Source organism: Erithacus rubecula (assembly GCF_903797595.1).
Source record: "Erithacus rubecula genome assembly, chromosome: 26".
NCBI classification, from domain to species: domain Eukaryota; kingdom Metazoa; phylum Chordata; class Aves; order Passeriformes; family Muscicapidae; genus Erithacus; species Erithacus rubecula.
This window is the reverse complement of record NC_136678.1, coordinates 3694837-3707947: the sequence shown is the minus strand read 5'-3', so window position 1 is coordinate 3707947 and position 13111 is coordinate 3694837. Positions and strand designations below refer to the sequence as shown.

The 13111-nt window shown below is 44.9% G+C and overlaps 1 protein-coding gene across 2 annotated transcripts; it reads left to right on the top strand.

The window, feature by feature from the left end:
- The first annotated feature begins 620 nt into the window (after positions 1-620).
- On the top strand, positions 621-6973 carry LOC306812679 (triggering receptor expressed on myeloid cells 2-like). Of its 2 annotated transcripts, none has more exons than XM_079327471.1 (4): positions 621-862; positions 3353-3694; positions 5116-5170; positions 5286-6973. In XM_079327471.1, the coding sequence occupies exons 1-4, from the start codon at positions 823-825 to the stop codon at positions 5497-5499; spliced, it is 651 nt and encodes a 216-aa protein (XP_079183597.1). In that variant the 5' UTR covers positions 621-822; the 3' UTR covers positions 5500-6973. The 2 variants fall into 2 exon arrangements, with proteins under 2 accessions (XP_079183597.1, XP_079183596.1); XM_079327470.1 differs by having other exon boundaries at positions 5113-5170.
- Positions 6974-13111: the final 6138 nt, after the last annotated feature.

Here is a 13111-nt window from a genome sequence, read left to right as displayed (position 1 = left end):
TCTTCCTCCTGAAAACCAAGGGGGTGATATCCTTGTCCTCCTTCACCCTTAGGATGCTGCCAGAGTTACCAGGAGAACCTCCCTTTCAGCTTTCCAGAAATTCCCCCCATGCACATCTCCATAATTAATTTTTCATTATTTATCCCCATCGTGCCTGGACAAGGGGATGGCTTCCCACTGATGCCTGGAACAGAGACTAGGCAGAGCAAAAGGAATAAAACAGGAATTTATTGAAAGGATTCACCTTGGGCAGTGCAAGAGCCTGGTCAGGGCTGTACCCAGGTTGAAGGTGGATCCTGGTCATGAGTTTTTACATTTTTATAAGTTTTGGTTCATCTACATATTGGGGTCAATTATTCAACCACAGCCCCAGGCCATGAAGTCCCAGCCCCTTGGCTGAGCCCCTTTCCCTCACTGTTGTTTATGATTTTTGGGTATTGGGTGTCCCTGATACTCCAGTTGGAAAGGAATTGTTTCATCTAACTCCCCTGTGAACAGAACTTACTAACACCCAACATGAAGTTTCACACCAAGAAGCAGACAATCTAAAAAATATAAAAGTGAAAACCCAAGTCATCACCACTACCACAGGGATTTTGGGAAGGAATTCTTCTCTGTGACTGGCCCTGGGCAATGCTGATGCCTGAATTTTCAGCCCACGAGAGCAATGCCTGTGCCTGGAGAATTGCTGAATGTGCAGGATGAAGAAGATGCCAAGTTCCTGTGCTCCTTCCTTCCTGCACAGGCAGGAGGGGGAGAGGAGCTGCCCATGGGCAGAGCCAGAGCTGCTCCTCTCCAGCCTCCTCTCCTTTGCTCAGCTCCATGGAGAAGATCCTGCACCTCACCTTGGTCTTCCTGGCAGGTAAGAGCTGCACGTGGCTTTGGGTAAAGGGTGAAGGATTTGGGGCAAAGCTTTGTCTCTGTCTCAAGGTTCCATCCTCAGAGTTTTCTCTTTTCCCTTTATTTGCTTATCAAAGGGTGATCCGAGTGCTCCCAGATTTCCTCACATGGATGTTTTTGAGTCAGAACAGGAACCAGTGATGAGAGAAGCCCTGTGTGCAATGTGAAATTGCAAAATTCTGGGCTGTGTGTGTTAGCAAATGGGATTTACATAGATGCAAATGAGCTCAGGCAGGGCTCAGGGGGAGGGAAATAAAACCCAGTGGAGGGCACAGCTCTGGAATCCTGGACACCTGCATTTTCCAGCTTGGAAATGAAAAATCTGAAATGAGAACTGAGGTACAGGGCCCAGCTGTGTTTTGGGAATCCCAGATCCTCACCAGGAAAAGGCAACAGACTCAGGCTGTTGGAGCACAGGAACCTGTCCCAAAAATTGGGATGAGTTTGGGAGTTCTCTGTACTTTCCCCAGTGGCACCCAGGAAGGGATGAGGAACACCAATAGTTTATGATCTGTCAGCAGAATTGGTTGGAAAGAGAATGACACAACATTTCCAGAGGGACATGAGGAAATCTTCCAGTGATTCTGTTGGAGAGAAGTTTTGCAGTGCTGTGGGAACTCTGGGGCTGCAGGGGCAGAGCTGGAGGAAAGAAGGGAGGACAGGAGAAGCAATTAAAAAAATTTGGAGGGGTTGAACAGGACTGGACTGGATATTCCATGAGGTAAAACCTGACTGGAACACCCAAGTGCAGAAAAACATCAGGATAAAGCCCTGTAGGTGTTGGATACTTGCAGAGCACAGATCCATTTTAGGTCTTCTTTTAGTCAAGCTGAAAGCACTTCGTATTTTTTAGTTTACAATTCACTTAGAATTGTTGAAATTATTGTGAGAAGTGTTATCAAAAGGCTCAGCCAGCACAAAGTCCTGACAAGAGCCTATTTTTAAATTTAATTCTGTTTTATCATTACTTATGGTCTCACAGAAGCATTTGCCTGTGATTTTTTTTTTTTTTTTTCACTAGAAATAGAGATTTCCACAAATACCACACTTCACTTCTCTCTGGAGGTATTAATAGCTCAGACTGTCCCCTCTGCCTCTGCTTGTCACAAAGAGGAATGGAAATTAGAAATGAGGAACCAAGACAATAAAAAAAAATAAAGTCCAGCAGACAAAAACCAGTTGTCAACATGGTTAAAATTAGAAAGGTATTAAAAGATTTAAAAAAAAGTGTTAAACTGGATTTGAAAACTGGGAGTAGGATTCAGAAGGAACCAGTGAGCAGGGCACTGGTTTGGAGGTGTCACTGGGACAAATTCCAGAATATCTGAGCCAGGATTGAGTACACTGGGCTGGTATGGGGGAAATGGATGGGTGACACCCTACAGGTGACAAGTCTGAGGGTGACACCCTACAGGTGACAGCAGTCTGCAGGGATAGCCCTGTGGGTGACACGAGTGACAGTCCTACAGGTGACACCCTATGGGTGACTGTTTATGGGTAGCAGCCCTAAAGAGACAGACCTACAGGTGACAGTCCTACAGGTGATAACCCTACAGGTGACAGCCCACAGGTGACACCCTATGGGTGACAGTCCTACAGGTGACACCCTATGGGTGACTGTTTATGGGTAGCAGCCCTAAAGAGACAGACCTACAGGTGACAGTCCTACAGGTGATAACCCTACAGGTGACAGCCCACAGGTGACATCCCTATGGGTGACAGTCCTGCAGGTGACAACCCTATGGGTGGCAGCCCTACAGAGACAGACCTACAGATGACAATCTTACAGGTGATAACCCTACAGGTGACAGCTGTACAGGTGACACCCTATGAGTGACAGGCCCTACACATGACAATCCTACAGATGATAACCCTGTGGGTGACAGCCCACAGGTGACAACCCCACAGGTGACAGTCTTAGGGATGACAGCCCCGTGGATGACATCTCTACAGGTGACACCCCTATGGGTGACAGTCCTACAGGTGACACCCTTATGGGTGACAGTTCCACAGGTGACAGCCCTATGTGTGACATCCCTAGAGGTGACATCCCTATGTGTGACATCCCTACAGGTGACATCCCTACAGGTGACAGTCCTACGGGTGAAAATCCTACAGCTGACACCCTATGGGTGACAGTTCCACAGGTGACACCCCTATGGGTGACATCCCTACAGGTGACAGTCCTACAGGTGTCACCCATAAGGGTGACATCCCTACAGGTGACTACCCCACGGGTATCATCACCAGAGGATGAAAATGACATTCAGCATCCCTACCGTGAGGGATAGACTTGGAAGAGCCTTGGCTCACCTGTCCCTTTGTCGCCCTGTGTCCCCCTGTCCCCCTGTGTCCCCCTGTGTCCCCCTGTGTCCCCCTGTGTCCCCGTGTCCCCTGTCCCCGTGTCCCCCTGTCCCCCTGTCCCCCTGTCCCCTGTCCCCAGCCCCCTTAGCCCCCTGCTCTGCCCAGAACATCACCGTGGTGGCCGCCACGGAGGGCGACACCATTTCCATCAACTGCTCCTACGACGCGCGGCAGTGGTGGCGCGGCAAGCGCTGGTGCCGGCAGCTGGAGCCGGGCAGGTGGCAGCAGGTGCTGAGCGCCCCACCTGCCTGGCTGCCCTTGCCCTGGAGCAGCAGAGGCACCACCAGCCTCAGGGACGACACCTGGGCCGGGCTGCTGACGGTGACGCTGCGGCGGCTGCGGCCGCAGGACGCGGGGCTGTACCGCTGCGAGAGCGCCTTCCTGGGCGAGCGCCGCAGCCTGCGCCAGGTGCGCCTGGAGGTGCTGCCAGGTACGGCCCGGGAGCGTTCTGGGGGGGTTTCAGGGGTTCTGGATGGGGTTCAGGGGGTCTTGATGGGGTTCAGGGGGTCTTGATGGGATTTCAGGGATTCTTGATGGGATTTGGTGGGTTCTTGATGGGGTTTCAGGGGTTCTTGATGTGGTTCAGGGGGTCTGGATGGGATTGCAGGGGTTCTTGATGTGGTTCAGGGGGTCTTGATGGGATTTCAGGGGTTTTTGATGGGATTGCAGGGATTCTTGATGGGATTTGGTGGGTTCTTGATGGGGTTTCAGGGGTTCTTGATGTGGTTCAGGGGGTCTGGATGGGGTTCAGGGGGTCTTGATGGGATTGCAGGGATTCTTGATGGGATTTGGTGGGTTCTTGATGGGGTTCATGGGTTCTTGATGGGATTCAGGGGGTCTGGATGGAGTTCAGGGGGTCTGGATGGGGTTCAGGGATTCTTGATGGGATTTGGTGGGTTCCTACTGGAATGTCATGGGTTCTTGATGGGATTTGGTGGATTCCTACTAGAATATCATAGGCTCTTGATGGGATATCATGGGTTCTTGATAGAAATTCATGTGTTCCTACTGAAATGTCATGGGGTTTTGATGGGATTTCATGGGTTCTTGATGGATTTCAGGGGTTCTTGATGGGATTTCGTGGGTTCCGGATGGAAATTCATGTGTCCCTACTGGAATGTCATGGGTTCTTGAGGGGATTTCATGGGTTCTTGATGGGATTTCAGGGGTTCTTGATGGGATTTTGTGGGTTCTTGATGGAGTTTCATGTGTTCTTGATGGGATTGCAGGGGTTCTTGATGGAAATTCCTGTGTTCCTATTGAAATATCACGAGTTCTTGATGGAAATTCATGTATTCCTACTGGAATATCATGGGTTCTTGATGGAAATTCATGTGTTCCTACTGGAATGTCATGGGTTCTTGATGGAATTTCACCAGTTCCTACTGGAATTTCACAGGTTCCTGATGGAACTTCACAGGTTCCTGCTGGAATTTCATGGGCTCCTATTGGAATTTCACGGGTTCTTACTGGAATTTCACAACTGGGATTTCACATGTTCCTGATGGAATTTCATGGATTCCTACTGGAATTTCATGTGTTCCTTCTAGAATTCACGTGTTCCTGATGGAATTTCACATGTTCCTGATGGAATTTCACATGTTCCTGATGGAATTTCATGGGTTCCTGATGGAATTTCATGGATGTCTGCAGCTGCCAAGGGCCTGCTTGAGTCAACATTTACTTTTGGCTCTCAGGAGGTTCTGTGTTTCACAGCCTCTTTTTATTCCTGATTTACAGCAGCGTGACCTCACTGTCAGAGGGTGTCTGACACGTCACCTGGGGTCACCTGCCCAGCTGAACATCACCCAGAAACATCTGCAGACTAAACTCTTATGTTTCCATCAGCAGCTGACCTGGTGACCCACATGCCAGAGGAGCCCAGAGCTGTGCAGAGCATCTCCAGGTGAGCCCAAAACCCCTCGTGCTGAGATCTCTAATCTCCCTAGGACTGTGGCAGCACTGCAGGAGATTTTCTCATGGTTCATCCCCTTCATGGTTGAATTTCTGGCTCTTCACAGGTCCCCTCCTGACGTGGATTTCACTGTTTTCTACATCCTTGCTGGATTCCTGGTGGCCAAGCTCACGGTGGCTGTGCTGGTTTGTGCTGTGGCTCAGAGCAGGAGGAGCAGGGAGGCAGAGCAGAAGCCAGGTCTGGGTGAGCAGCAGGTGCTCCCAGTCCCTGCTGACCCTGGGCATGGTGGAATCAGCCTCTCCTGGGAGAGCTCTGCATGAGCCAAGCCAGAGGGAATCCATGGAGAAGGAAAATCAGGCGTTGACACCATAAGAAAAGAATCCCTACTAAACACAGGTCTGGAAGAACCTGTCACTCTGGAGAGGGAACATCCCCATCTTCTTCAGGCAGTTATTCCAGACATCATTCCCAGGACCATCCCAGCACAGTCTGAACATCCCATCAGCTTCCTGTCACCTCAGGGCACAGCCAGGTGACACTTTCTGTCTTTCCAAGGTGAGGAAGAGCAGCTCCCAAAAGCTGCTTTGGACAGTGGGGATGCTTGAAGGAACCCCCTGCCAGGGGTGAGGAGGTGCAGGATACCCCAGGAAAGGGATGTGGATTCCTCACAGCTCTGAGCCAGCTTCTCCTCTCTGAAGGCACCTTGTGAGCACAGGAATTGTCTCTGTTGTTGTGTTTCCTCTCCCATGTCATGGTTGTTCATCCCTCCCCATGGAGAGGCTGTGCTCAGCTCTCCCAACCTCCAAACTCACATTTCTTTTTCCCCTGCAAAACTAAATAAAATCCAGCTGATTCTCTGTTTTGGTGTGGATTCCTGCAGGGCAGCAGGTGGGTCGTGTCCCAGAGCAGAGGTGATGCCTGGAGCACCCTGGAGTGTTTAGAACATCCAGGAGCAGCAGAGCCCAACCTCTCATTGCCCACAGACTGAAATGTTCTTATTTAATTACACTTTTGGGTTCTCATTTTTACAGTAGTTCTGTGTTTTGTCCAGAAATTGAAATTCATGGTGGGACATCTGGCAACTTTTGTCATTCTAAGGTCTTTCCCTCCCAACACTGTGAGGTTCTCAGTCTTAATTCAGCAATTTTTGGGGAAGAAAATCTGTGTTTGTTACTCTCTCCTGGTCCAGACAGGTGAGCTGCTGTATGACTGCACCCACAGAGAGGAATTTACCATCTGAAATAAAAAATCTCCAAGGAAATAAAAAGCAATCAATCAATAATTTACTGATTACCATCAAAAACAGTGGATGTAGTTTGGTAGGATTGTATTAATCAAAACCAAATGGGTTTGGGACAGAAATATTTCTGGGGCTGGTTCTGTCTTTCCCTCCTGTGTTCCTCTGTGCTGACATTGGTTCTGTTCCTGTTTTGGGTGACCTGGACACACCATGGGGTTGTTTTTTCCTGTCTTCCCCCCTGATGAATCACAACTTGAGGTTCATCCGATTTTTTGGGTTTTTTTTAAAAAAATAAAATTAAAAAAAAGGAACTCCCTGTCCCTCCCATCCTAGGAGAGCCAACAGGAAACTCCAACCCCGTGTTTGGTGCAAAATGCTGTTCCAAATTCAAATTAACTCTGATCAAAATCTCATTAAAGCAAGAGGGACTGGAATGATGAATGAGTTCTCATGGAATATGATTAGAGTGCAGAAAAAAAAATAAAAGAAAGCTGAGAAAGCTCCAAGTTAATGACTCAGGAGAAGATCATCTCAGGAGCCATTTCCAGGGGAGAGATGAAACCAAGGAACAGCATCGAGCTGGAAGTTTGGGATGAGTTAATCAAAGAATGAATGATCTTCTAAAAGTCAGCAATTTCTCACCACTTGACAAGAAAGATTACAGGTCAGTGGAGCTTTGTTCAGACCCTGGAAATTTCCTGGGCACAGATAATTCCTGAATTTCTCTTTTTTTTTAACAGATTTTTGATATGTGTTAAACAAATTGGAGCCAACTGGTGGAGGGGGGAGCCTGGCTTGGCTTCATTGATAAATGAAATTTTATATTTGCACCAGCAGATGGAACAGGCTGTGAGAAATCTGAATCCTTGCTGGAGGAAAATTCGCTGATTTTTTCAGTAGCAGAAGAAATCCCCAGGGATGGATGGAAGTGGGAAAATCATCTGTTCTTTGTTGCTGTTTTTGTTCTCCAAGGGGAAGATCCAAGATAAACCCTGAGAAGGGTCAGTGGATCCAGAGAGGGATGGTGGCACTTCAGGGAGAGGATTCTGTCTTATCTCCATTTTCTTCTGTTTTCACAGAGCCAGGATTTAAAAAACACAAAGGGAACAAATTTTCTCATGTTCAGGCTTGATTTATTAAATCTTATCTAAAGTACAGAAAGTTCAGCAACACTTCTAGCTAAAAGTGAGGAAAATGGAGATGAATCCATCTGCCACAAGGTCTCTTAAAGCTCAACAGTGCAATAGAGAATTAACACCTAAATTATTTATATTTTTAAGCCAATAACCAAACTCCTGTGACCCTCAGTGCAGCACTGACTGACCAAGCAGGAACTAGGAAAAAGAAAAAGAAGAAGACAGAAAGAAACAGCACCCAAAATCCCCCATCTTGTCCCAAATCTATTACTATACCATAAAAACCTCATTTTTCAAACCCTTCACCATGTGAAATCACACAGATCTGTTTCACTCCACACCTGTGATTTTAACTCCATCACTCGAATTTGGAAGTTTCTTCAAAGTCTCAGAATTCTCCAGGGGGTCAGTGCTGGAAAACAGAGAAAGCACCAAAAAAAATCCCAGATTTTTGGGATCCAACACTGCATCTTTCTGCTTGTGGTAGTAACAAATAATAAATAAATAATGAAAATAATAAATAAATAAATAAATAATAATAAATAATAAATAAAAATATAAATAAAATAAGTAAAAATGTAAAGAAAATATAAATAAAACAAGTAAAATAATAACAAAAATCCACAGTGCTGATCATTAACTGGCCTTCAATCTGCAGGAACACCAAATCTTCATCCCAGGAGAACTTTGTACCTCCAATTACCCCAAATATTTCCTGTGCTGACCCTGCCCAGCCCCTTAAACCTGAGGAAATGCAGTTTGGGCAAGTTTCCTCCACATCTCTGAGCTCACATTCCCTTTTTGCCTCACATCCTCTCTGCTCCCCCCCAATTTCACCAGACAAAGAGGAAATATTTACAGCTGATACTCAGAAAAAAAAAAAAAACCACCAGGGAAAGGAGAGAAATTCCCTGGAAATGAAGAAAACTGCACTTTTCTAACAGCACCTTGATGGCAAAACAAGAAAAAAAAAGCTGTGATGTGTTTGCTTTTCCAAATTATTTTTTAAATAGCAGGGAACTATAAACCCAAATTAAGGAAATGGATGTGGCACAGCCACAATGAGCTGCTTTCTCTGCACTTAAATAATCACAGAAAAAGTGTTAATTACTGCCCATTCTGGCAAAATTCAGCAAAAAAAAAAAAAATCTGTTTTATTTTAAACCTATGAGCTTTTCCCCTGGGCCTCAGAATGACAAACAACACATTTGATATGTTCTAATAAACAAGAAAATATTTGTCTAATTTATAATATGAACTGTCATCAGCTTGGGCTCCTGAGGTGGGATTTACACTCCAAGTTATTTCTTGTTTTACAAAGAAATAACTCTGTTTGTTGTTTATTAACACACAGCCCTGCTCCAGGATAAATCTAGCTTGAGTTTATTATAAATTACACCCCTACAGAATCCTGTTATCACAGTGATATCAGCAAACCTCCCTCAGGGATTGTGGATAAATCCCCAAATTCAGCTGGCTGAGATTTTCCCCTCTTAATTCCATGAGCTGGAGATTGAGGCTGCTGAAAAAGGCACAAAAATGGGTTTAATTTTTGGATATTAAGATTTTAGGAAGATTCCAGACTGGTTGTTGGGTGGCAGGGGAGGGAAGGAAGGTGAAAAACAGGAATTAAATCCATGGGTTGAATAAATTTTGTGACAATTCTTTATTCAGTTCTGAAGGTGAGGCTGAGAGAGAAAAATAAATTCTGTTGGTTGCTTTGCTGTGGCCACAAAATATTATTTTTTTCACCATTATAGCCAAGATGATTTTATTATTTTGCTGCAAATTATCTGGAAAAAACAACAACAACAACAACAACAACAAAACAAAAACAAAAAACAAAACAAAACCCCCCCCCCCCCAAAAACAACTAAAAAATTACATCATAATAGCTAAAGAAACTGATTTCTGATTTCCTTGTGTGATTGTTCTCCACATTTCCTGTCCCAGCTTCTCATTTTCTGATCTGACACTCTGTCATTTCCTTCCTTTTTGGGTTGTTTGTTTGGTTTGGGGTTATTTTTTTCTGTCATCATCAGGGTATTGACCAATTTTGGAAAGGTTTCATGGCTGTGAGCTCTGGGGGTTTGGAGTTTGTGCCATGAACTATTTCTGATTTTCTGGCAGATCCAATCCTGGGCAGAGTAGCATGGCCAGAAGGATTAGAGACTGGGAAATTATTAAAATTTTTTAACTTTTTTATAAACTATTTTTCATATTCCAGGAACTGTTTTACATGGCTTCTTCCTGAGTTTGTTTTTTTGAAGCATGGGTGTTTCTTGAGTGTGGTTTTAATTTATTTTTTTTTATTAGTCTTAATTTGGGTTGTCTTTAATTTCTACAGGTGATCAGTGCTGTAAATGGAATATAAGAGCAGGTGTGTTATCCAACCAAGAAGGTTAATTCAAAGACATTTTATGTTACTTTTAAAGAAAATTATATTTTAAAAACCATTTCAACACCTCACTCAGAGTATCCACCCTAATATTTGTGAGAAACCAATACCATGATAATATATTTACAACAACAGGATTCCTGGGGGTGGGGATGAGGAGGAATCATCTTCCTGGGAGGTAACCTGGAACAGAAGGGAATTAAAATTTGGGACATGAGGATGGAGTGGTAGAGATAGAAATTCCATCACCACGTCCATGGGCACTCCTGGTCCACCCATCCCTGGGACAGGATTGGGATTTCATCCATCCCTGAGCCAGGATTGGGATTTCATCCATCCCTGGGTCAGGATTGGGATTTCATCCACCCCTGGGCCAGGATTGGGATCTCCATCCACCCCTGAGCCAGGATTGGGATTTCATCCATCCCTGACCAGGATTGGGATTTCATCCATCCCTGACCAGGATTGGGATTTCATCCATCCCTGGGTCAGGATTGGGATTTCATCCATCCCTGGGTCAGGATTGGGATTTCATCCATCCCTGACCAGGATTGGGATTTCATCCATCCCTGGGACAGGATTGGGATTTCATCCATCCCTGACCAGGATTGGGATTTCATCCATCCCTGGGTCAGGATTGGGATTTCATCCATCCCTGGTCAGGATTGGGATTTCATCCATCCCTGAGTCAGGATTGGGATTTCATCCATCCCTGGTCAGGATTTGGATCTCCATCCATCCCTGGTCAGAACAGGGATCTCCATCCATCCCTGACCAGGATTGGGATTTCATCCATCCCTGGTCAGGATTGGGATTTCATCCATCCCTGGACCAGGATTGGGATTTCATCCATCCCTGGGTCAGGATTGGGATTTCATCCATCCCTGGACCAGGATTGGGATTTCATCCATCCCTGAGCCAGGATTGGGATTTCATCCATCCCTGGTCAGGATTTGGATCTCCATCCATCCCTGACCAGGATTGGGATTTCATCCATCCCTGGTCAGGATTGGGATTTCATCCATCCCTGGGTCAGGATTGGGATTTCATCCATCCCTGGGTCAGGATTGGGATTTCATCCATCCCTGGACCAGGAATGGGATTTCATCCCTCCCTGAGCCAGGATTGGGATTTCATCCATCCCTGAGCCAGGATTGGGATTTCATCCATCCCTGGACCAGGAATGGGATTTCATCCCTCCCTGAGCCAGGATTGGGATTTCATCCATCCCTGGACCAGGATTGGGATTTCATCCATCCCTGGGTCAGGATTGGGATTTCATCCATCCCTGACCAGGATTGGGATTTCATCCATCCCTGGGTCAGGATTGGGATTTCATCCATCCCTGAGTCAGGATTGGGATTTCATCCATCCCTGACCAGGATTGGGATTTCATCCATCCCTGGACCAGGATTGGGATTTCATCCATCCCTGACCAGGATTGGGATTTCATCCATCCCTGGGTCAGGATTGGGATTTCATCCATCCCTGAGTCAGGATTGGGATTTCATCCATCCCTGACCAGGATTGGGATTTCATCCATCCCTGGACCAGGATTGGGATTTCATCCATCCCTGAGCCAGGATTGGGATTTCATCCATCCCTGAGCCAGGATTGGGATTTCAATCCATCCCTGGACCAGGATTGGGATTTCAATCCATCCCCTCCACCCCAAAATTCCCCCTGCCCTCCCCACACCCCATCACAACATTCCCAACAAAGACTCAAAGCTTTTCACTTTATAAATTTTATTAGCTGCAGAGTGTACACAGTACTTACAATTGCATCTATTAAAGACCAAAATACACTTGAAAAAATGCATCATATAAAAAAAATTAAAAACTTTGAACTATGTACAAACTTTGCCTGACATTATGTTAAGATCAGGACCCTCCCACTCCCCTTCACAAAGAAAAATTTATTTTTCCCCCTCTTTTTAACATGCAGGGCCTTAAAGCCATTTAGCATCACTTGAGGATCAATTTTTTATTTTTTTTCCCCAAATTCTGTTCTTTACACTCCTTTAAATCTGGGTTTTGATGGGTTTGATGCTTCACTGCTCTGGGTCAAACAAAATTCTCTTTAACTCACTCCTAAAGTGGAGTTTTGGCTCAAGTGTAGCCAATCTACAAATAATTGTTATTTAATTACTAGGGGGGTTTGAATTGGACATGGCTCCAATTTTAACAGATTTTCCAGGAATAGAAAAAAGATATTTTTGGTGTTGACTGCTGGCTCCAACCTCACCAAATAAACAAAACTTTCAGCAGTGATACAGAGAACACAAAAATAAAAATATGACTCAGGCTTTCACATCACTAGTTAAAATATTAACAATAAGACTTTCTAGAACACAAATCCCTATTTCTTCACACACAACCTACAACAGAGGATCAGAAAACCTAGATATGAAGGGATATTGGGGAAAAAAAAGTTTACAAGTTTTTTAAGAAAAGTAATTATTCATTAAAAAAAACAAACAAACAAACTAAATCTATGTCAGAGCAATAATCTTGCTTCCCTAAGTTCCAGCTCTCAAAAAGATGTTTCAGGACAGAGATTTATCATCAACTGAAGAGCAAAAAAAACATCATGGAGAGGTTCTTACTCCAGCACACAAATATTCCACCAACAAAATGTACAGAAAAAAAAAAAAAAAAAACCAAAAATATTTACAGTAATGCTGCAAACCCAACTAAAATCCCTTAAGGAGCTGCAGATCCATGAAAAGGGAAAGATCAAGAGAGGAAAAGCAGAACTGGGACTGGGCAAGGATTGAAGGCAGAAACAACCAGTGATGCTAAAAAAAAAACCCTGAAATTATTAGAAAAAATCCTAATTAAGAGGTGTGAGCAGAGTGTCAGATCACTGGTGTAATTTAGGACAAAAATTGAAGGGAGGTTTATTTTCTGCAGCTGTGGGGAAGGACACAGAATTCCCAGCAGGGAATTTAGAGATTCCAAACCAATTCCAAACTCTGCTGCTCCTCCCACAGCACAAGGATCCAACATTTCTCCTAAACACTCTCAGCTTTAATATTTTTCTTTCATCCAAAGGAAATAAGAATTTTCCAGGCTCTGGGTTTTTTTGTATCCTCTCAGTTTTCTACAATTTGCTGATTTGTCTTTTTTTCCAGTCAATGGGAAAACATGGGAAGG